The sequence below is a fragment of the Balaenoptera borealis genome (assembly GCF_965194805.1).
Source record: "Balaenoptera borealis genome assembly, chromosome: 12".
Taxonomy (NCBI): Eukaryota; Metazoa; Chordata; class Mammalia; order Artiodactyla; family Balaenopteridae; genus Balaenoptera; species Balaenoptera borealis.
In genome coordinates, this window is record NC_138869.1 from 55,906,182 (window position 1) to 55,930,574 (window position 24,393).

At 35.5% G+C, this 24,393-nt stretch overlaps 1 protein-coding gene across 39 annotated transcripts in view; it reads left to right on the forward strand.

The window, feature by feature from the left end:
• Positions 1–24,393, forward strand: part of CLASP2 (cytoplasmic linker associated protein 2) — a 175,116-nt gene that overhangs the window by 52,446 nt on the left and 98,277 nt on the right. For all 39 annotated transcript variants that reach the window (XM_082348296.1, XM_082348318.1, XM_082348329.1 and 36 more), the window contains 3 exons: positions 16,492–16,571; positions 18,847–18,939; positions 21,780–21,925. In XM_082348296.1, the coding sequence (XP_082204422.1) occupies positions 16,492–16,571; positions 18,847–18,939; positions 21,780–21,925 (319 nt within the window). The remainder of the gene's footprint in view (positions 1–16,491; positions 16,572–18,846; positions 18,940–21,779; positions 21,926–24,393) is intronic.

Below are 24,393 nucleotides of genomic sequence, written 5' to 3' on the forward strand. Positions count from 1 at the left end.
GTAATGTTCTTATATATTGATCTAGGGCATGAGTCTTAAATACTCTAACATTGGAAAAATGTTTGAAGATACTGGGTATTGAATAGTTTGTCACAATAGGAAATGGGTGGTGGTCAAGTAAAATTGCCTCAAAAATATTTTCTGGATTAGATAATAATAAATAGGAAAAAATAGGTTTTATGCAGTTATACAGAACATAGTACATTCTTTGATCATTTTAAAACTATTTCTAGCATATTGTCTAATCTTTGAATTTTTAATGAGTATTTTTTCATATACTAATTAGAAAGTTGTGAGTCCTTTTCAGGTGCTAGTTTTGCCAGGTTTTTATGGTAAAATGAATCCTATAAGGAAAAGGGTAAATATTTAATACTAAAAAGACAATAGTTCCTTTCTTTCCCTTTTTTGTTAATAAATTTGTGTGTTAGTTATAATTTGGGAAAACAGATTTTTCCTTGTTTATGATAGCTGGTGGGAAAGTCATGGTCTTCAGGATTTTGTTTTTTCTGTCTGTAGTTCTTTTAGTAAAAGCAAAAAATGAAAGAAAAATAAACTATATTTTGACCAGGTTCTCTAAGTTGTGTTCTCTTGATCTTTTTATACAACCAAACGTTATTTTCTATGTCATATGATATTCTAAATATAGGAAAACTATTATAAATATTTCATCTTAAATATCTTTAACTAATATGTCATGTAACCAGCAAGAAAGATGGTATGGTATAGGTATACACACGCACATATTTGCATGCATATAAATAAATAGATAAATAAAATACTGTTTAATAGAAATGTCATATTGATTTCTCTGGATATTTCGAGTAATTTATACTTTAGTATTTTAATTATTTTCTTTTTGTTTTGCAATTATAGGAGTGTATTCTCATTCAGATGTTAGTTATTATATCCTATTACATGATGTCTATTATGCATTCTTACTTATTTCTGGTAAAAAGTAAATGACATTCTTTGCTTTCTTACTTTTGTAACAAATGGCTACCTTCACTTACTACAAGGGGAATATTTTTTTCTTTATTTTGAGGTATAGGTTTCCAATCTATGATACTATGATAATTATTTTATGAAATTGTCTTATTTGACTTAAAATGGATTAATATTTGAAATTCATGGTGAAAATATTTAACATTTTTGTGAATCTGAGCCAGTAGTTTATAATTAGCTCTGATTTTCATGTTTTACTTTCTTTTCTTAGATGAAAATTGAAGATTGTAGTTTACCTACCAAAGGTCACTTAATTCTGATTTAATCAAATTGATAAAATCAGATTTCTTTTTAAAGAAACAGCAGACTTTCTTAATGCCATTCCCCCCTTCTCTGATTTGTAGTCCTACCAGATATGAGAATGTAGGTAGCTTTCATGATTGTAGTCATTAATCACTCATACAGATTATATTCTCCATCCTGGCAGTGGCCCTTTTGATAAAAATAAGGGAGAGACCTTCATTCTTTTTTCATTCTCCTCTTCCTCCACTTCTTCCTCCTCAGTCTTTTGGCAATTGCGTATTCATTCTGCAATTTTTAGTTTGTTTATTTCTTTTGTTTGCCATAGCTCATTTAGGTTCATTGCCCATTTTTGTAAGAAAAAAGCTATTAGAGGATACTGATATTGCTTCAGAAATTAATGTTATTCTTGGCTGTCAGCCCTTCTTTGAAAATTTAACTTTAGATCTTTTTGTTCTTGGCAGAAGCTTATTGATTTTTAAATTAGTTGTAAAATGTTTTCTTAGAGTTGTAGAATCTTTGAGTTAGAAGGGACATTGGGAGTCATATAGTTAAATTTACTATTCAAGTATAGCAATCCCTTTCAAAATATTCCTGATAGATGATTATTCAGCATCTGATTAAATATGTGCTCATGGATTAAAATTTGGGACAAAAACAATCTGCAGTACCACTACGTATAGACATAATCAACTGATAAATTATGATGTACTTTGTTCCAGTTATTTTTATAATAACTTTTCTAACTATTTTTACACATACAAATATTTTCTCAGGAGGAGGACAGAATTGGCACCCTTCCTTTTGTAGTTTTGTATACCTTTTGTCTCATTAATATTTTACCTTACCCTGATCATTTCCTCATTGTCTTAAATTATTAATTTAAAACTATTCATGGCTAGTGTTCATCTAGGCTGCTTTCACATTTTCTGCAGTTATAAACGGTGCCATCATTCTTTTAAGTATATATTTTATTAGCATATCTCCAATCATTTCCTTGGAATAAATTTTTAAAGTTTACTTAATCAAAAGTTACAGGGATTTCTTGTGTTATTTCAGTTTGGCATAGTATCCTCCAGAAAAGTTATAAGCCATTTCAATTCTGGATAAGTTAATTATTTTTTTATATTGCATTAAAATCTGCCTCCTTGTAACTTAGGCAGGGAAGATGAATTATCTGTTAACATGATACTTTCAAATACTTAAAGGTTGTCCTGTCTCTCTTTATAACTATTGTGTTTTCTAGACTGTACAGTTTCTTTCTCATAACTTTACATGGAGTAATGGTGATTTAGTCCAGGCATTTTATTTGCTACTCCTTGGTATATGATAAACAGGTATGATTAGTTCCTAATTAAAGGAGTATGGTAGGTGGAGGTATACAATAGTGGTATAAGCCACTCACAGTCCACTGAGTTTAACAAATTTCTTTTCAGAAGGATTACCAAAATAAAAGTAAAGTGAGCTTCTTCGGAATCCTGATTGAATCTACTCTGAAGTTTTGGAGTTTAATTTACTTCACTTCTCCCAGAGATATATGTCAAGATTAAAGAGATGTATGCTATTTTTAGCAAAGTATCCTAGCCAGTTAAAGCCAGTAGGACCTGTGTTTAATCTTTAGTGTGTGTTAGTCTTGTTTTGTTCTTTGCCTCGGTGTGCCAACCTTTTCTACTCATATTGTAATTGTGGGGCTTTTAAACCAAGGAGAATTAAAAAAGAAAAGGTTATGGGTTGCTCCCATAACCTTTTCCAAATATATCATGGCTATAAAAATCCATATTATGTGGATGTCAAAAGTGTTACCTTTGTGCTTTGCTAATTAGTATAAGGATAAATTGAATTCCCTTAGATAGTCCATTTTCTGAATAACATTTGTGACTTCATAATAGGAATTTAGATAAACATATTTTCCCTCCTTTTGGCTTAATGGCTTCAATACAATTGCTGAATATACCTGATTATTTGTAATACTTACATCTCTATAGTATTTTAGGTAATAGTTTTTAAAAATTGGGGGATGTTTTTACTTATGTTCTCTCATTTAAACCTCAGAACTCTTGAGTTAGGTACTTTATCTCAGTTTTACTGATGAGCAAACTAAAGTTCAGAGAATTTAAGCAACTTGAACAGGTCATGCATCTAGTAAGTGGATGAGGCGCAAAAATCACGTTGCTATACTGCCACCAACACTAATCTCACTGGGTAAATAAGGACTCTTCTAGATCTTAAAGCTCTGAGGTTATAATCTACAGGAATGATCACTACTTTCAGGGTCCACAAATCAGTCATTTTAAACCCCAACTAGTACGATTTCCAGCAAAATAGAATATTTGGAAGTAAGCAAACTGGTAATTTTTTCACTATAAATGGAAATACTTTTTAGAGTTTTCTTTTTGAAATTGCCTTTTTAAAGCTTACTGAGTTATCATGTCCTTATTCCTGTACCAATTATTTTGGCTGCTATTCTTTTCTAAAAATAAAAATTGAATTAGATGATGATATAATTGTTTTTGTTTATCATTAGTACCAGATTCTGACGTTAGTGATTTGTCACTGAGGCTTGTATGTAATCATTGAAACACATCATTAACCAAATCATCAATTGTCAAAGTTCTGTTGTTCTCTCTCACTTACCCATTCATTCAAGCAGACAGAGTATTTTCTCTCTATTGTTTCCATCTAATATCAAAGACTACTTTGAAATGGTTTTAACTTCGAATTCTTACAATTGGTTAATTACTGTCTTTTCAAATTCGGTAGTACTTACTCGTCTTTAGGGTATTTTATATTAGTTTTACTTTATGTCTTACCTGAGGTTTTATTAAGAATGTCTAAATATCTGTTTTCCACAAATTATGCTAATCGTTCCCATTTTTCCCTGTGATGCAAACAACAAAGATGTTTTTCCTTTTAAACAAATAAAGATCATGAAAATCAGTATATATTTGATAAAACAAATCTCACAGAATTTGTTGTTTAATCTTGAAATCTAAATTTTTAATTCGTAAACCTCAATTTCTTGTTTTTGAACTTATGTAAAACCAAGTAACTTTTCTGTTTGTGTATTTTGTTTTGCTCATTTTCTTCCTCCTTTCTTCCCCCTAATGACAGGGAATGATACTAAACCCAAAAGATTTTAGCCTTGAAGGGATCTTAAAAGATGATCTGACCGCAGTTCAGATGAAGAGACTAAGCCTCAGAAAGTTAAATGATGTATCCAAGATCAGTTAGTTATTAGCAGAGATGAAACAAGGGCCCAGTGTTTGGCCCACTGTCAAGGGCTTTTTGGATTATCTCTGGGTCATCTCCTCACTAATACTGCATATAATACATATTTCATATTTTTATCCCATATAGCAAAACACTATTAATGACATTTGGAATTTAAGGATTGGCCAGTCACCATTCTGTCTTAAATTTCTGTGAATCCCATGTCATTCATCATAAGATGCCCTGGTGCTCTCTCTCTTAACTATTGTTTTAAGGTAAATAAGATTTGAATAATTAACCAATAAGTTATTATAAATATAAATCAATAAACTGCCCAATGGCCTACTGTGTCTAAGAATATGTGTGTTTTGCTGTAGTCATTTTCTTTGACCTCAGTTTTGTTTTACCTCTTGTGCAAGACTTAAAGTCAAAGAAATTTCATTGTGCAAGGTTTATTTTTTGAAGCATTCAGAATGTTGAGAGGGGGGGAAATTAATATAAACAGCCAAACTATTTTGATTAAAATTAGTAGACATATTGAAGACCCAGTCTCTTCACAGATGAGTTATTGTCTTTATCTACATCTGTACGTAGAGCTTACTGTGTGCAAGGCTTCATGTTAGGCACTGAGGAGACCATAGGAATGCTCAAGAAAAAAAGCAGAAAAGAAATTGGAAAAGAAATTACAATATCTGTCCATGCTCATTATCCCACCAACCAGTGTTAGTGGTTTTTAGTGTTTTGGCCTTTCCATACTTCATTTGCCTATACTTTTTGACTGAGATTTAAGTGTTAGAAAATTATAGTGTCATATAGGTAGGCAAATTGATTTCAAGGTTTGCCTCAGAAAAGAGTGAAATATCATTAATATAGATCACACATGTGGGGGATTTTCCATTAGTTAGATTTGTTATACTTGATCCATATAAAGTAGAAGTTTGTAATAACTTACAATTCCAACTTATATTTATTACATTATATTACTGAATTGGTAAGAAGCATTATTTCTATGATGGGCATGTTGTAAATTTAATTTTTTCCATTAACTTGGCATTTTTCTTTTTTAGAACCAAATTATGTATTTCTTACTAATAAATTGAATGGCATAATTTGATTTTTTTAAATATAAAATGCATACTCACTGTTAACAAGTCTAACATTAGAGAAATGTTTAGAAAAAAAAACTTGCATACCGTCTTGCTTTTCTAATCTCATTGCCCAGTGTTATGTATGAAATCCTTCCACATCTTACTCCATTTTTATTTGTGTAGGTATTCAGATTAGATTTTATTTTTGCCCCCATTAAACATACTAGTAAACACTTTGCAACTTGCATTTTTTCCACAAAACATCCTTCCGTCCTTCAGCATCAAGAATGAGAGCTATCACATTCTTTTAATAGCTATACAGTATTCCACATTATTGCTGTTCCATGATTTAATAAACTATTTCTCTGTCAGTGTCATTCAGGTTGTTTGCAACTTTATGCCATTACAAAGAATGCAGGTCTACATGTACTTATGTATTTGGTCATTCTGGTGCTTCTGATCTGTAGAATAGACTCCTCTAAATGAGGTTGCTTGGTCAAGGTTGTGTGTGCTTTTAATTTTTTTTTTTTAACATCTTTATTGGAGTATAATTGCTTTACAATGGTGTGTTAGTTTCTGCTTTATAACAAAGTGAATCATGTGCTTTTAATTTTAATAAAGACATTATTTTACCTTCTCCAGCCTTGAATATAACAGGTTCATTTTGATGGGTGAAAAATGGTACTTCTTTTTCTTAATCCTCATCCGCCTGTCCAGCCAGCCAGCAGCTAGCAAATGTTTACTGAAAGCTTTTAGTATGCTGCTACTCTCGTAATCTCTGGGAAATATCAGTGAACAGAAGAAAGACCCTGTCCTCCCAGAGTTTATATTCCAGTGAGATTCAGAATATATAAATTCATTAATAGGGATTAGCATATCCTCTTGTGTGACTTGTAATTTGTTATTATTTGCCCATTTTTTAATTGGGCTGTTTGGTCTTCTCATCAGTTTGTTACAGTTTTTAAAATATTAGGCCTTTTATGCTTTTATTAAAAGTTACAAACGTTTCTTCAGTCTCTCATTTGTCTATGGCATTTTTCTGTCAAAATTTAAAAATTTTTGTTTTGGTAGGTAAAATATCTATCCTTTTTTTTTTTTTTTTAACTTCCCAATTTCCTGTCTTGAATAAGAAGGACTATTGTCTAGTCCCGAAAGTTTATACAAATAGTCTAATTTATTCTAAAACATAAATTATTTTACATTTAGTTTGTTCAGTATATCTGGAATTTTTTTTTTGTATAAAGTGACAATATATTCATTTTAATTTCTTTTCTTCCTTATGTATGGGCAAGTTAATGTCCATGCAATTGGATAAAACATTCTTTACTCCATTGAATTGAGATACTACTAACTGGATATATTTTGGTTACTGATGTTCCTGATGTTTATCTGTACTTATTCTAGCTTTTTAGTGAGTGGTTTCCCAAACTTTTTATTATGAAAAATTTTAAGCATATAGAAAAGTTGGCATGCAGTAAACACTCATCACCTAGATTTAGTAACTAGCATTTTGTCATATTTGTTTTAACCATCTCCATATAGATATATTCCCACACATATTCTTTTTTTTTCCAAAACTCAACAGTTGGAAAGTAAATTGTAGACATCATGACATTTCAGCCATAAATATTTAATATACGCCTGCTAAGACTTAAAGGTGTGCTTCATTATAACCATAATACAATTATCATATGCCAGAAAATTCCATAATATTATGTATAAAACAATCCCTTCACCAGTTTTTATACCATGACATTGACCTTTTTTTTTAAAGAGTCTATGCCAGTTGTCTTTTAGATTGTCCCATGCTGTGGATTTGTCTGATTTTTTTGTGGTGATATTTAACTTGTTCCTTTAAGCCCTTTTATTTGCTGTGAGTTTATTCTAACTATATACCTCCTTTTAAGCACTTCATTCTATATTCAAATTTCCTCAGATGTCCTAAAAATATTTTTTAATAAGTGATTCTGTGGGGCCAGAATGAAAAATTTACTGTTTGTTAGTTCAGGAATGCCCTCTTCTGTTGGTATAGTGAAATGCAACTTCTTTTCTAAATGATACATGGAAGGCTTTCTATTCAGTGCTTCTGATTCTGTGATACCATCTCATTTCAATAGAACTGTTATCTTCTCTTTCTTCCTTTCCTTTATCCACCAAGCTTTGAAGGAATACCTCCCCCTTCTAAGTGCTACTTACCTCTTGTTCTGAGGGGAACCATATTTGATGTCTTTGTACTCCACTGCCAAGATCCTCCTCTTCCATACAAATGCCTCGGATTTTTCTCTCCAGTGAGGACTCTGTAATTGATATTGCTGGTTTTGGATGTTTATATTTCCCCATTTACCTGTAAATTGAAGTTTGAAGTGAGAACTTGTATTACAAGTATGTGCTGTGGACAGTTTTATTTGTTTTTCTTTTTGATCTCTGGTTTTCGGAGTATTTAGTAAAACATTTGATTTGAATTTGGATGACTACCATTTTCCCATGGGAATCAGAATGTCTACTGTAAGTTTTAAAATTGGGTAAGGAAATAACCTTTTTTTTTTTTTTTACTAGATAATCCATTATCTCAGCATTTTGTTGAATTTTAGGCATTATTATTGAATTACTTTCCTTGTTGATCTGAATCACTTCTTTGTCGTGTATCAAATTTTTGTACATTTGTGGGTCTGTTTTCGAAGTTTGTATTTTGTTCATTTGATTAGTTGGCCTATCCCTGCACTAAAACCTAACTGTCATCATTATCTTAGGTTTGTAAGTCTTCATTTCTGGTAGGGCAAGTACTTCCTCCCTTTACTTTTAAGGATTATCTCAAGAGTTCTTGGTCCATTGCCCTTCCAGATTTTAGAATCAGCTTGACAACTTCCACAAGAAACCCTGTTGGAGGCTTGATTATGGCAGTACTTTGGGGAGACTGGACATCTTTATGATACTGAGTCTTCCTGTCCATGAACACACAATATCTATCCATTTATTTTAGTGTTCTTTACTGTCTCATTAAAATTTATTCTTTTTTCCACCTCAAGGTTTTTCACTTCTTTTGTTTTGTTTTTGTTTGTTTGGTTTGGTTTATTTCTAGATACCTCAGAATATTTTTACTTTATGTTAAAAAACATAGTTTTTTTTTGGCTGCGTTGGGTCTTCACTGCTGTGTGCGGGCTTTCTCTAGTTGTGGCGAGTGGGGGCTACTCTTCGTTGCAGTGCGTGGGCTTCTCATTGCGGTGGCTTCTGTTGTTGCAGAGCATGGGCTCTGGAGTGCAGGCTCAGTAGTTGTGGCGCAGGGGCTTAGTTGCTCCGCAGCATGTGGGATCTTCCCGGACCAGGGCTCAAACACGTGTCCCCTGCATTGGCAGGTGGATTCTTAACCACTGTGCCACCAGGGAAGTCCCAGAAAGCATAGTATTTTTTTTAATTGTAAAACTTCATTGAAAGAAATTTTAAAAGTCATAAATAAATGGACATACTACATTCCTGGATAGGAAAACAGTATTACAAAGATGTGAGTTCTCCCCAAATTCATCTATAGAGTCAACACATTTTCTTTTTTTTTTTTTAAATTGAAGTATAGTTGACATGCAACGTTATATCAATTTCAGTTGTACAATATAATGATTCAATATTTGTATATATTGCAAAATGATCACCACAATAAGTCTAGTTAACATCCGTCACCATACACAGTTACAGAGCTTTTTTTCCCATGTGATGAGAACTTTTGAGATTTACTCCCTTAGCAACTTTCAGATAAGCAGTACAGTGTCAACTCTAGTCACCATGCTGTACTTTACATCCCATGGCTTATTTATCTTATAACTGGAAGTCTGTACCTTTTGACTCCCTTCACCTATTTCATCCACCCCTTGCCTCTGGCAACCACCAATCTGTTCTCTGTATCTGTGTGCTTGTTTTTTTTGTTTGTTTGTTTTTTAGATTTCACATATAAGCGAGATGATACTGTATTTGTCTTTCTCTGTCTGATTTATTTCACTCAGCATGATGCCCTCAAGGTTCCTCGACATAGTATTTTCTTAATTTAAAATTTCTAACTTTGTTGCTGATGCATAGAAATGAAATCAATTATTATATTTTGATTTTGTATCTAGTCACCTAACTAAAGTTTAATTTTTAATGATTTTACTATATATTATTTTGGGTTTTCTGTCTACACCAGGATTTGGCAAATTACAGCCAGCAGGCCAAATATGTCCTTGCTATCTGGTTTTAGAAATAAAGGTTTATTTGGAATGTCGGGGAACTAAGGTCCTGCATGCCCTGCGGCCAAAAATAGATAGATAGATGGACAGATAGATAGATAGATAGACAAAGTGTACAGCTCAGTGTTTTCAAACAAAAAAAAATCTGTTTGTTTAAGTGGACCCACATAGTTCAAACCTGTTTTGTTCAAGGATCAAACGTATTTGAACTTTGATTGTGAGCTCATTGCTTGAACTTAATTAGTGGAAGTCCTTCAGGTCCAAATTGGGGATTCCAGAAGCTTTCCTCTGAGAAGTTTTTTTCTGCTGGACACTGGGGAATCACCAATCAGGGACCCCTTCAGCCTCTCCGAGGTCTTGTCTCAACCAGAATTCTCAGTTACTCTTCTCCACCTCTTTACTGGGAACTCCACTTTTCAATAGGGAAAGCTGCAAAGTCACATTGTAAAAGGAGCAGTTGTCAGGAATGAGAGCAATTGTTGCAGCTACCCTTGCAGCCAGCCTACTGCAGCATGCCCTCTGACCACGATAATTTACATGCCTCCCACACACAAAATGCACTCATGGACATTTCCCAAAAGTCTCATCCTAATTATACCATCAGGCTCAAAGTCCGTGATCCTTTGATCTGCATCAGGTCCAGATGCATGTGAGGTTTCTCTCCTCTGGTGTGGCTCCTCTCCATGCAGAGGCCTCTGAACTAAAAAGACATCTACTTGCACCCCACGTACTCAACATACAGGACAGAAAAACCATAATAGACACTCCTAAAAAAAGGGGAGGAGGGCTTCCCTGGTGGCGCAGTGGTGAAGAATCCACTTGCCCAGTGCAGGGTACACGGGTTCGAGCCCTGGTCCGGGAAGATCCCACATGCCGTGGAGCAAATAAGTCCGTGCACCACAACTACTGAGCCTGCGCTCTAGAGCCTGCGAGCCACAACTACTGAAGCTCGTGTGCCTAGAGCCTGTGCTCTGCAACAAGAGAAGCCAACGCCATGAGAAGCCTGCGCACCGCAATGAAGAGTAGCCCCCGCTCGCCGCAACTAGAGAAAGGCTGCGCACGGCAACAAAGACCCAATGCAGCCAAAAATTTTTTAAAAATAAATAAGATAAATAAGTTTCTTTGAAAAGGTTGGGGGAAGGAACAGGAACTTCATAGTAGTCACTGATTTATAGCAATTTTGAAATCCAACAGGAACCTGCTTTCAGGTTCCCTTATTACAGGGGTCATGAATGTTCCATCATGAAGGTTTCATTCTCTCTTTGGGTGTGCTTCTCTAAATCAGTGTTCTCTTCTGTTCTTGGTTTTGCCCTGGACTCTGGGCTCTGCCCCCGAAATCTTTTCTTCTTTTGTATCAAAATGTCCTGTGTTTTCAGCTGAGTGTCTTTTTCAACCTACTTCCCTTAGAAAGTTGGGGATCCAGAAAGCTCTTCTGTCTTTTCATAGCACTCTTCAAAAGCACTGATAGTGCTTTCGTTAGTGTAACTCTCTTTAAAAATTATAGATTTTGTATGAATTTCATCAAGGTTCCTGACATACTTCCCTCCATGTTGTTTTTCCAGCATTTATCTTTCTCTTCAGTGCTAGTCGCTTCATTGTAGCATGAGAAGAACCTGCCTCTTTCCATCTCTAAGACTTTGCTCTCCTTGCTCCTGTATCTGTACTTTACCCTTTGTTTCATTCACCGTTGTATCCAGCACTTCACCTTATTAGTAGTTAAGGACTAAGTAGAATGGAGTTTTCTCTTTATACTTAAACCTTTTAAAGTAGTATTTGAGGATTTCTGAGAATGCCTCCTCTAGGCAGTCTGGCACACTAGAAACCATGGTATCTCCTGAATGACAGTACCCTCTAATGCCCCTTCCCCTCCCTCTGCTTCCCAACCAAGTGATTACCAGCTTAGAGTGGATTCTAGAGCAGGGATCAGCAAACTATAGTGCACAGGCCAAATCCAGCCAACTGTCTGTTTTTGTTTCACCCATGAGCTAGGAATATTTTTTACATCTTTAAATGATTAAAAATAGTCAAAAGAAGGATAATATTGTGTGACATGTGAAAACTATATGAAATTCAAATTTCAGTGTCCACAAATAGAGCTTTATTGGAATACAACCTTGTTCATTGTATATTGTCTGTGGCTGTTTTCAGGCTACAATGGCAGAGTTGAGAAATTGCAACAGGAACCATATGGCCCATAAAGTCTAAAATATTTACTCTCTTGTCCTTTACAGAAAAGAATTACTGATCTCTGTTTTAGAGTGGTTAGACAGCTGGGCAAAGCTCTTCTGTTCTGTTTCAGCCCATTAATATTTTCTGGTATGATTGTTAACACAGTTATATTTGAAAGAGCTTTAGTCGAATTGGAAGCCAGCTTCGCTTGTCCTTTCAGCCCAACCTCTACTTGTGCTCCTGCTCTCAAACTTAATTTATCTAAATACATCTCCTCTTGGTGTGCACACCCATTCTCCTTTTCTTGCAGTAATATTTGACATTAAGGCCCATTACTCTTGTTGACTGTCTTCCTATGTAATTCATTCTCCTTGCTGGTGCTAAAGGGATTTTATAGTATTTTGGGGTGAACTTTTTAAAGCTGTATCAGAAAATGGAGTGATGATTGTAAGATAAAACAGTTCATTCAACAGTTTATTCTTGGCCCATTACTCTTTTTGACTGTCTTCTTATGTAATTCATTCTCCTTGCTGGCGCTAAAGGGATTTTATAGTATTTTGGGGTGAACTTTTTAAAGCTGTATCAGAAAATGGAGTGATGATTGTGAGATAAAACAGTTCATTCAACAGTTTATTCCCTATGCAAGGATCCTTTTCCTACTTTGTAGGCCAGACAGTCAAAACCAAGGTGAGGGGAAACATTAGGCAAACATGGATTGTAAAAAGGTTTACTTGTAATACATGCAAGGTATAAACAAGGTTAGAATGGGGAGCTCAGAATGTCCTCTGTCTTTACACTATTCGTATATCCCAGACACTCCCATTAGCAGCAGCTCTGCTTAAACAAAGTGATTCTCCAAGGTAAGAGTGAGGTAGATTAGGGTTAAATATTCAGACCATGCAAGTTCTTACCAAATTTGGTAATGCCCATGTCCAAGTTTAGAGACCTAGCTGTCATATCTGAGAGTCACAAGGCTGCATTTATTTGTCTCTGCATCTTCTGTGGGACTTTTAAAAGCCATTATATTCTACTCCCCCACCACTCCCTACTAGCTTATTTGGCCCTAGTCATAAGAAATTACTGCATAATAAAGAAATTATGATTAGAGTAAATTGTGACTTTCAAAGTTAGACTTTCCTGTGTATGTCCTTAGTCATTGGCACATTTTTCTGGCCTTATCTGGGATCTGTTCAGATGCTCTGCATCCCCTTGAAGGTTTTTGACATTGTGTTATGGCTGGCGGGTTAATGTATCGATGTTAGCATTCTGTTGTATGTATGATACCTTAGTAAACTGCATATACACTGTACTAATCCTTCATACTGATCTCCCCTTCACTTCTCCATTCCTCTGTAAAACTTTCTGTCTTCCACACTTTAGTACACTAAGGTTGTTAGCTGGCTCTGCTCTGGTACATCTGCCCAGGTCTCCTCTACCACTTGAGATGTATACTTTCTAGGAGTCGTTGTTTGTTCTCAAACTTGCCTAATGGTTGCTCTTATTATTGTAACAAAGTAATTTGCAAGAAGTGGTAATATAAAGGAACAAAATATATTAATGAATGTGGAAAGAACTTTGTTTTTATGAAAACTGTGTTGAATGTTTAGGAACTGCTTGGTAAGGACCAGTCCCTAACGAAATTTCTGTTCAGTGGCTTAGACAAAGACAACTGGGAAAGATTGGGAAGAAATTGTAAAAATCTAGGCATATGCACTCCTATCAGAGGACCCATTGTCAAAAGCAATAAACCCTGCCATATTAAGAGATTGTAAATGAATGTATCTTATAAGATGTTAAGATAATATGATTAGCTATCTTTTTGTTTCTTTGCTTTAGCTGATTATTTTCATGTAATCAGTTAGTTACTAGTACTGATTATGGGCATGGGGTTGAGAGTTTTATTATTTTATTGGATTTTTTAATATCTAGGGGGTAACTATAATTTTTTTACTCTTGTAATTGAATTTCCTATAGCAAGCATGCATTCATTCCTCTTTTAGTTTATGAAATTGTCATTGCTTTTAATTTGCAGTTTTATATTGCCTTAAACTTTATGCTGTTCTGTGGTCCATCTCTTATTGCTGTTAAAACTCATATACAAAGACCTTCTGAGGTTTTTATTTGTTTTTAAGATACGGAGCTTTTTATACACCTTTGGAAATCCTGAGTATTTTTTATTTTTTAGGATGATTTTTTTTAAGTCCAGTTTTGCAGTATTTATATCTCCTTTGGTAGATGATAAACTTAATTGAAGAGATATTTTCTGTTTAATTTTTTAGCCAGAGAGATTTTTTAAGTGAATTGTCCATTGGAATGTACATCTTAGGTATTTGAAAACCACTTCATATGTTGGATTTTTACCATGAAGAAAATAAATAATAAGTAGAGTTATCAGCCAGATTTCAGTCAGAAGACAGAATCCACAAGTTATTTTTGCAGAGAGAATTTAATATAATTTGTTAAATGGGTATTGATGAATTAAGAATGCAAAAACAGAACACTAAAGTATCATGGAAGAGGCCGAGGAGGCGACCCTTCTGCCGGCTTCACAATCCATCAGTGCAGAGCCTTCCCGGCATTTATTCTCCTTCCCCCCCAGACAGGTGTCTCCTCCCCAGCTACCTATACCACAGTACTCTCAGGGGCTGTGTTAAGATTCCTTGGTTGAGTTTTGTGACGACAGTTCTCCGTGAAGCCAAGTTCCCTCTGTTGACTCTGGTTTCTCCACTGTCATTAAGAGCAAAGACACTATTTTAGTGTCTTCTGCACAACAATTACATATAGCAGCTGAGTACCCAGGAAATAATATTTATAATTCATACTACTTCTGTTAAACAACTCCCCTCCCTATTTAAATACTGGTTAATTTGAAAAAAAATAAAAATAAAATATAAAGTATCATGGATGTAGCAATCACAGTAAATAGCTCCTACCCCTAAAGCTGGAAGAACAAAATGAGGTTAAAATTATTGAAACATAGAGGCTTAGAGGAGAGGCCCTGCAGAGCTGTGACTTGACCTCTGAGGAGCCGGTACTAGCTGCCTGGTGTCTCTGTCAGGCATAGTGAGCTGGTTTCAGTGAATGTTAGAAAAACTGCTGTCTGGAACTGCTACTGAAATGAGCAACCTGCCAGAGTTGCTAGGGTTTTACTGACAAGAAGAGGAAGTAGTTAGGAAGGAGCAGGTCCCTTCTTCCTTCAGCTTTCATTCTTTCCACATCCCTACTGACACAGTTTAACAGGAAACCATTAGAATCAGCAGAAAAACGGTTTGCTCAGTCCTAGGCCCAGCATCACAATATAAAAGAGTGTATTTGGAGCTGAAAGACAATAGCTAATTATTGGCTCTTAAACAACTACTGCCTATTAAGTTTACTTTTTTATTGTGTATGTGCAATAAAAGAAGATTTGTTTGTATATTTAAAGTTAATTTCAAGACCCTCATTTCTTTCACATTTGCTTTCCTGACCACTGCAGCACATGTGGATCCTCTGCCTCACTTATTTGGCGTCTGTATGTATGTATGTATGTATGTATGTATGTATGTATGTATGTATGTATGTATTTATTTATTTATTTATTTATTTATTTATTTATTTATTTTTTAAATTTATTTATGGCTGTGTTGGGTCTTCATTTCTGTGTGAGGGCTTTCTCCAGTTGCAGCAAGCGGAGGCCACTCTTTTTTTTTTTTTTTTTTAATTATTTATTTATTTATTTATTTATTTATTTATGGCTGTGTTGGGTCTTCGTTTATGTGCGAGGGCTTTCTCCAGTTGCGGCAAGCGGGGGCCGCTCTTCATCGCGGTGCGCGGGCCTCTCACTATCGCGGCGTCTCTTGTTGCGGAGCACAGGCTCCAGACGCGAGGGCTCAGCAATTGTGGCTCACGGGCCTAGTCGCTCCGCAGCATGTGGGATCTTCCCAGACCAGGGCTCGAACCCGTGTGCCCTGCATTGGCAGGCAGATTCTCAACCACTGCGCCACCAGGGAAGCCCTCGGGGGCCACTCTTCATCGCGGTGCGCGGGCCTCTCACTATCGCGGCCTCTCTTGTTGTGGAGCACAGGCTCTGGACGCGCAGGCTCAGTAGTTGTGGCCTACGGGCCTAGTTGCTCCGCAGCATGTGGGATCTTCCCAGACCAGGGCTCGAACCTGTGTCCCCAGCATTGGCAGGCAGATTCTCAACCACTGTGCCACCAGGGAAGCCTTGGCACCATTATTGACATTTAGGGTCATATAAACTGACTGCTCAGCTTTTTAAATGTTTATCTTTTCACCTGTATTTCTTGTGTCCTTGCTCTTGCATTGAATGAGGGATGAGAGGGCTCTGTTCCTATAGTTTGGATTCTACTACCAGCCTCATCTAGTACCTTACAGAGGGCTAATCAACCACTGCTAAGTACCTTCTCTTTTCTGAAAAGTTGGAGATTTTTTTAATACCTTCTTATAAATTGGAATGTCTCAAAATTACACCTTTTTCATATCAAAAGAGTTAATTTTTTTCATGGTGTTCTTAGTGCTAAAGTGCTTAAAAGTAAACTTTAAAAGATAAATTTATTTTTAATTACCAGGTGCTTCTAAGGAAGGAGGTGCCGGAGCAGTTGATGAAGATGATTTTATAAAGGCTTTTACAGATGTCCCTTCTATACAGGTAAGGATGCCAGTAAAGTGGCATTCCCCATGAATATTGCCTATGTGCCTGTTCGTAATATTATTTATTTTTGTCCCTGTTTTCCAAATTCTTTTTTTCCTGAATTGACTTGCCAAACTATTATTTGTTGGTACAATTAGACTTCCAAGTGATTTTTTCAGTGAGGCTGAAACAAAATTGAATCCATATCATTGAATCATCTTACATTGCAATGTCCAACTACATCCACTTTTTTTTTTTAAAGGTGCCTGTGATACAATGTTCTTCCATTTTTTTCCCTCCTACCTTTCTGTCCACTTCATCTCTTTCTCCTTTAAAGCCACATCCTTCTTTACTTGACTGTTGAATACTGAGATTTCTTAAGGGTTGGTTCTGGGCCTCTCTTCTCGCTCTCCATTTCCTTCCTTCCTTCAAATCCATGGCTTTACTTCGTGCCTTTACATAGGTAACGCACAGGTTTTTATCACTAAGCCAGAACTCTCTTTAGTGCAAAAATAATTTTTCCACTGATTGTTTATTTGACATCTCCTTTTAGATGTCTCAGAAGCATCTCAAATTCAACGTGCCCACAACTGGGCTCATGATCTTCCCCTTTCAAACCTACTCTTCCAGTGTTTTATATGTGGAAACCTAATTAGTTACACAAGTTAGAAACCTAGGAATTATTTTATTGCAGCCAATTCCTAACTTAGTGGTATTCAAACTTCTTCTCTCTGTATGCCCCCTAAAAGAATGTTTAAAAAATTATGTACCCCCTCACTAAAGTAAATTTTTGAGTCGACCCTTTTTTCCCATGTTAGGGGAGGGGGAGCCTGGCATTGTATTCCAGAGCAAAGCATCATAATAAGATTAGGAGTGGGAGAGGAACCTGCCTTTCTTTTTAAATATGGCAGAAGGACTTTTGTGAAGGGAAAGTGGGAGGCAGGAAAGGCTCAGAAGCCTCCAGTAATCACTCTGTAACAAATGTTTATCTGGTCCCCCTCCTGCCTCTTCAGCCTTGTCTCATGCCTTGCTCCCCTTTGTACTCTTGTTTTTGGCAAGTTTTTGTTTTAAGGAAAAGGAGAATTTGATGGCCGTTGAAAGTGAAAAATATAAATAGGGCCTATTTGATGGCAGTATCTGTTTGTACTACTCAGATGGTATCTAGGACCCCATTCTTTCTTATGTCTCGTTTCTGGATTCTTCTGCATTGTCTTCCCTCATGGTCAGCAACATGGCTGCAGCTGTCCGAGCCTCACTCCCTTAGTACCCTCTGCCTCTTCCCCAGTTGACCATGTAAAACTTTGAAATTCACTCTAACTGAACTAATTTAGGTTTTGCGCCCACCCCTGAACCTTGACTGTGATGTAGAGAAATACTATGCACTGACAGACTTAGGCCTTGGGTCACTATCTCTTCCCCTGATCCCCTTTGCACTCTTTACTACTGTACTTGGCCTTCTTTCAGTTTCTTTCTGTCACAGAGCCTTTGCACATGCTGTTCACCACAGGGAAGGCTGATCTTTCTCTATTTTGTCTAATGATGTCTCCCTCATGCTTTAGCTCTCAATTCAAGCTTGACTTTCCTAACTAGTTCAAACCCCCTATTGTATGTATACTTTCATGGCAGTATGTACTTCTCCTTGGTGATACTTTCTATTTGCAATTTCATATTTTATATCATTTGATTAATTTTTTTCTTTCCCTGACTAGATTATAAGTTCCATAAGGCAAAGACCATGCCTATTTTTTGCTCACCATAGTGTCCTTAGTGCCTAGAATGTTACATCCCTGTTATGTGGATATTTGTTAAGTGAATGAAAGGATAATGGTGTTTGGCAGACGGTTAGCTCCAGAGGGAATAAAGCATGTAGCTCTCCTGGCTACAGTCTAGCGAGAGGGTCGGAGGAGGGACTAACCTAAAACATGTCCTTTTGCAATATTGTATAATAAGTATACGAATGCAATAGATATGTTATATACCTGAAGTCATTTTGAGAACTCAGTCCTGTTTTTACTAATCTGTAGGATATTTGCATTTTGTTTTTAAATGACAAAGCACTTTAAAAGTATATTTGAAGTTACTCATGAGTGGAGAAATATCCTTACCTGGGTAACAGGTAAGGAAGACAAAGCATTTTATTTTATTATTATCTATAATGTATTTTCATTCTCCATTTAAAAATGGTGCTAGAATGGGAAATAATACTATTACTGGAAAGATTATTTGAACATGAGGGCATAATTTTGCTGTGGCAAGAAATATTAATGTTATAATTTTGCATCTTTTCTTTAAGATCTATTCTAGTCGAGAACTTGAAGAAACATTAAATAAAATCAGGGAAATTTTGTCAGATGACAAACACGACTGGGATCAGCGTGCCAACGCAGTAAGTTTTTTACTTTTTATTTTCTTATCCCTCTCCTTTTTTTTTCAATGTTCTTTTTCAAAAGCTTGGAAATTCGATAGTAGTACTATCTGGTATTTGCTTATGAAATAGAGAGTCTGATAGGTAACATTTCTTTCTGGAAAATACATTGAGATAATAGGCCTTTTCTTAGTTAGGGTCCATTTTTTTCTGTTTTGCTAATCAGGTGGAGCCTATCTCACCCATTTGTTAGTGTCTCCACTGTGCTACTTTTTGAGCTTCATTGTTGCCCCGGGACCATGACTCTCCTTAGAGTTACATAGTTGTGGAGTAAAGGGAACCCTCCTGCACTGTTGGTGGGAATGTAAATTCGTAGGGATGGCATTAAATCTGTAGATTGCTTTGGGCAGTATGGCCATTTAACCGTATTAATTCTTCCAATCCAAGAGCATGAGATGATTTCTTTGAATCATCTTTAGTTTCCTTTATTAACGTGTTATGATTCTCAGCATATAAGTCTTTCACCTCCTTGTTCAGGTTTATTCCTAGGTTTTTTTTTTTTTTATGTGATTTATAAAGGGAATTTTTTTTTTTTTTTTACTTTTTCTTTCTGATAGTTTATTGTTAGTGTAAAGAAATGCAACAGATTTCTGTATGTTAATTTTGTATCCTGGTACCTTGCTGAATTTGTTTATCAGTTCTAATAGTTTTTGTGTGGTGTCTTTAGGGTTTTCTATATAAATTATCATGTCATCTGCATATAGTGACAATTTTCCTCTTCCCTTCCAGTTTGGATACCTTTAATTTCTTTTTTTGTTGATTTCTGTGGCTAAGACTTCTAAGTTGAATAGAAGTGGTAGAGGCCATCCTTGTCCTGTTCCAGATTTTAGTGGGAAGGCTTTCAGCTTTTCACCATTGAGTATTGGGTTTGAGTTTGGCATAAACCATTGGCTGTGGGTTTGGCAAAAATAGCTTTTATTATGTTGAGATATGTTCCTTCTATACCCACTTTGATAAGAGTTTTTACCATGAATGGATGTTCAATTTTATTAAATGTTTTTTCTGCATCTGTTGAGATGATCATGTGGCTTTTGACCACATTGATTTGCGTATGTTGAACCATCCTGTGACCCTGGGATGAATCCAACCTGACCATGGTGTATGATCCTTTTTATGTGTTGTTGGATTCAGTTTGCTAATATTTTGTTGAGGATTTTTGCATCTATATTCATGAAAGATATTGGCCTATAATTTTCTTTTTTGGTAGCGTCTTTGTCTGATTTTGGTATCAGGGCGATGGTGGCTTCATAAAATGATTTTGGGAGTATTCCCTCCTCTTCAGTCTTTTGAAAGAGTTTGAGAAGGATTGGTATAAGTTGTTTTTTGTACATTTGGTAGAATTCCCTAGTGAAACCATCCAGTCCTGGACTTTGTTTGCAGGGAGTTTTTTTTATTGCAGATTCTATTTCACTCCTAGCAGTTGGACTGTTCAAATTATCTATTTATTCTTGATTCAGTTTTGGTGGGCTGTATGTTTCTAGAAACTTGGATGGACTTGTTTTTATATTTTGTGCTGTTTTAACAATATTGCAATAAACATCCTTGCACATATTTGTAACAATGGTGTTTTTATTTTTATAGCTTAAATTTTTAAAAGTAGATTGGTGGGTAAAGAGTAGATGCAATTTTATTTTAGTAGACATTGCCAAAATATTTTGAACAAATGTATTAGTCATCCATGATCTTAACAGTAAGAGCTATTACGGGGTGCTATCGAGTCTTTTTAACTTTTGCCAATCTAATGAAGGCAAATGATGTGTCTTTGTTGTAATTTGCATTTGCTTATCACTGGTAAGGTTGAACACATTTTCTTATATTTATTTTGCCCAATTTAATATTTGGTTATTTGTCTTTTGTACTTATATATTGCAGTTAATTTTTTCCTACCATATTGTAATTTTTTTTAGTTGTTTAGATGCCTTCTGATTTCTCTTCTGCTTATGATAGTTTGCATACCTTATATACCCTAAGATTGTATAACTGTTCTTTCAGATGTTTTTCTAACATCCACAGTGTTTTATTTTTATGTTTTCCATCCTTAATTCATCTTTAAAGATATCTTTAAAAATTTAGAAAACCACAGAATTTAATATGAAGTTATACATAATAATGGGTATGATAGGTAAACTTTTAGCTTGTATGTGTGAGCACAGATGTGCACCTGAGTGTATCTCAATTGACTGATTAATTTTATTAGGTATGCATGATGTTTATATGGAAAACATTTGGCAATCCTAACTTAAAGGTTTAGAAATAGGGAGAAAGAGCTATTTGTGTCACAAAGTAAGTGTGATAATGTTAAAATATTGGAGATGGTGATGACTTAATGGTTGATCCTTTTGATTTTTTACTTTTGCATATGGATGAATATAGTTTCCAAATTTGGTTCTTTTAAAAATAGGCTTCTTAGTAGATAGTGGTAATGGTTGCCCAGCATTTTGAATGTACTTATTGCCACTAAGTTGTATACTTTAAAATGGTTAAAATGGTAAATTTTATTTTAATGTGTATTTTGTGACAATTTTGAAAAGACTCCCTTAAAACTTTAAAATTTACTTACCTACTCATACATTACATGTCTATTATGCATATAATTAAATCTATAATGTTCTTTTCCAGAAAGCTTTTTTGTTTGTTTGCATGTTTATTTATAAGATACATTTAATGCTGTTAAAATGTCTGAATATAATTATGAAATATAATGAAAAAATTTTTAATTTTGTTCCAATAGTGAAGTTTAGGTAGCTTTTTTTTGCACTGCCACTTTTTAATGTCAGTAATGAAAATTCTCTTTATTTCAGCTTAAGAAAATTCGATCATTGCTTGTTGCTGGAGCTGCACAATATGATGGCTTTTTCCAACATTTACGCTTGTTGGATGGAGCACTTAAACTTTCAGCTAAGGATCTTAGATCCCAGGTGGTTAGAGAAGCTTGCATTACTGTGGCGTAAGCATATTCTTTTTTGTGATAAGTATTTTTTATGAACGAATTTTGTACTCGTTGATTCAGTGATTATTCAGTAAAGCACTAGCAGGATAACCCCAAAAAAGCATATATATGTTCCAAACATCATATATATAAGGATTAAACTTGTGTGATTAAAAAAAAAAATCTTTCTTAATAGCACTTTATACCAACCTTAAAATATGTTTATATGTCTAAAGTCTACTGGTGGATTTTTGGTCACTAACTCTGTGAGTATAAGAAGAAAGTGAATGGGTCTGAGAACTGGCTATATGTAACTTTCTCTTTGCTAATTTGGATATTAAGCTTTTTATTTCTGATATTTTAGCAGTTGTCTTGGAATTATAACATGCATCATTAACTTATCAAAGTCTAAACCTATATTGTATGTTTATATTTTTCTAAAATTTAAGGATGGTAGAACACTTAAACTCCTTTTACCACTTCTCCCGACCAGAATACTTTGTTGTGTATGTTGTTGTATTACTTTGAAGAGAGGGAACACAAAGATGCCTACTATTAATATTTATAATCTGGATTGTATTAGATGTCCTAGTCAAAACAGAATAAACAAACAAATAAAAAACCCCTCAGGAAATAAAAACTATGAGGATTGCAAGAAAAGGAACAAAACTGCCCTTATTAACAAATGATATAACTATCCATGCAGAAAATGATAAGAATTGATAGATAAATTATTATAATTAAGGGAATATATAGCAAGATTGCTAGATACAAGTCAATATACCAAAATAATTGAATATCTCTTGATAGCAAAACAAAACAAAAATCCACAAATTGTAACCTTCAAAAATAGTCCGTGATGGGAATTCTGCTTCTTGCCATGATGCAACAACTGGTACAGGATTAGCCCTCTTGCAGAAAACTGGAGAAAATATGTAAGACAACTATGTACAGATGATGGACAGCAGGCAGAGCAGGAGTGTAATTCTTGAAACAAACAAGTCAGTTGAACAGTATGATCAGCACAGTTTTGACCTGGATGCATTTTCTGGACCATGGAGAGGGAGGGAGAACCCAGGCAGAGCAAGGCAGTCTCACTGAGTTGAAGAAGAAACAGATTGGAGGTTCCGAAAGCTGAAGTGGCTAAAATTTGCAGTGCAGAACGCTGGAGAGGAGAGGTATACAGAAAAAGAGCTATAGAAATCTGCATAGGGGATCCCATGAGTCTAGTTGAATACTAATCTGTGCATGTGAAAGGTACAACTCCCTGAGGACTGGAAAGAACTGCTGGAAGCTATAAGATAAAAAACAATTCCCAGAGTTCACCTGGGCCGGGAGAGGTTCAAGTTCTGACGAGCCAGACTGGAGAAACGTTGTTGAACACCCAGGGCATTCAGTAGAGACCCCAGAAAGGCTGTTGTATAGGAATAGGACTGTTCAGGCTACTCTGGAGGCTGAGTACTCTGCAGTACTCTCAGGCCACCCCTCCCAGTAAGCTTATAAAGATCAAGCTGATTTCAGAGTACATCACTGGCCTACCAGAACAAAACTCTTACACTCTTTAAAGGAAGACAGCAACATCCGGGCACAGGTGGCACCTCTCTGCTTCTGATTTGAGTTTCACATTGGAAAACTGAAGGTATAACTGAACACTCGTAAGTCAGTCTGAGCCTAAGTACCTCTTTGAACCAGGAACCTGAAATTCTGGAGCTAACTGTACCCCAACCATGTATTTTAGATAAGATATAAGTTATATAGAAATTAAATAATTCCGCAAACATTGTCAGAACTGTAATTACAGCATTCTTCCTAAGTGTTTTACCCAAAATCATATTAAATTAATTAGCCTGGATTAGTTGTTTAACTACAAATTTGGAAAGAGAAGACAGACGTCCTTAGAGTCACCCAACTAATCAATGTATGGTAGAGTTCTATTTTCAATCAAGAATTCTGAAATCCTACACCAAAGATGTCAGGGAGTACTTGTGACCGAAATATTAATATTTCTCATTAATAGAAATAGAGGAGTACTGGGACTTCCCTGGTGGCACAGTGGTTAAAAATCCGCCTGCGAATGCAGGGGACATGGGTTTGATCACTGGTCCGGGTAGATCCCACATGCTGCAGAGCAACTAAGCCCATGCACCACAACTACTGAGCCTGTGCTCTAGAGCCTGCGAGCCACAACTACTGAGCCTGCATGCCACAACTGCTGAAGCCCACGCGCCTAGAGCCCATGCTCCACAACAAAAGAAGCCACCGCAATGAGAAGCCCACACATGCAATGAAGAGTAGCCCCCGCTCACCACAACTAGAGAAAGCCCGCATGCAGCAACGAAGACCCAACACAGCCAAAAATAAAATTTAAAAAAATAAAAAGAAAGAAATAGAGGAGTACTGATTTGGGAAAGATTTTACTTATTTGTCAAATATGTTGAATTTAAGATTGATATTGGGACATCAGAGTGGAAATATCCAATGGATAA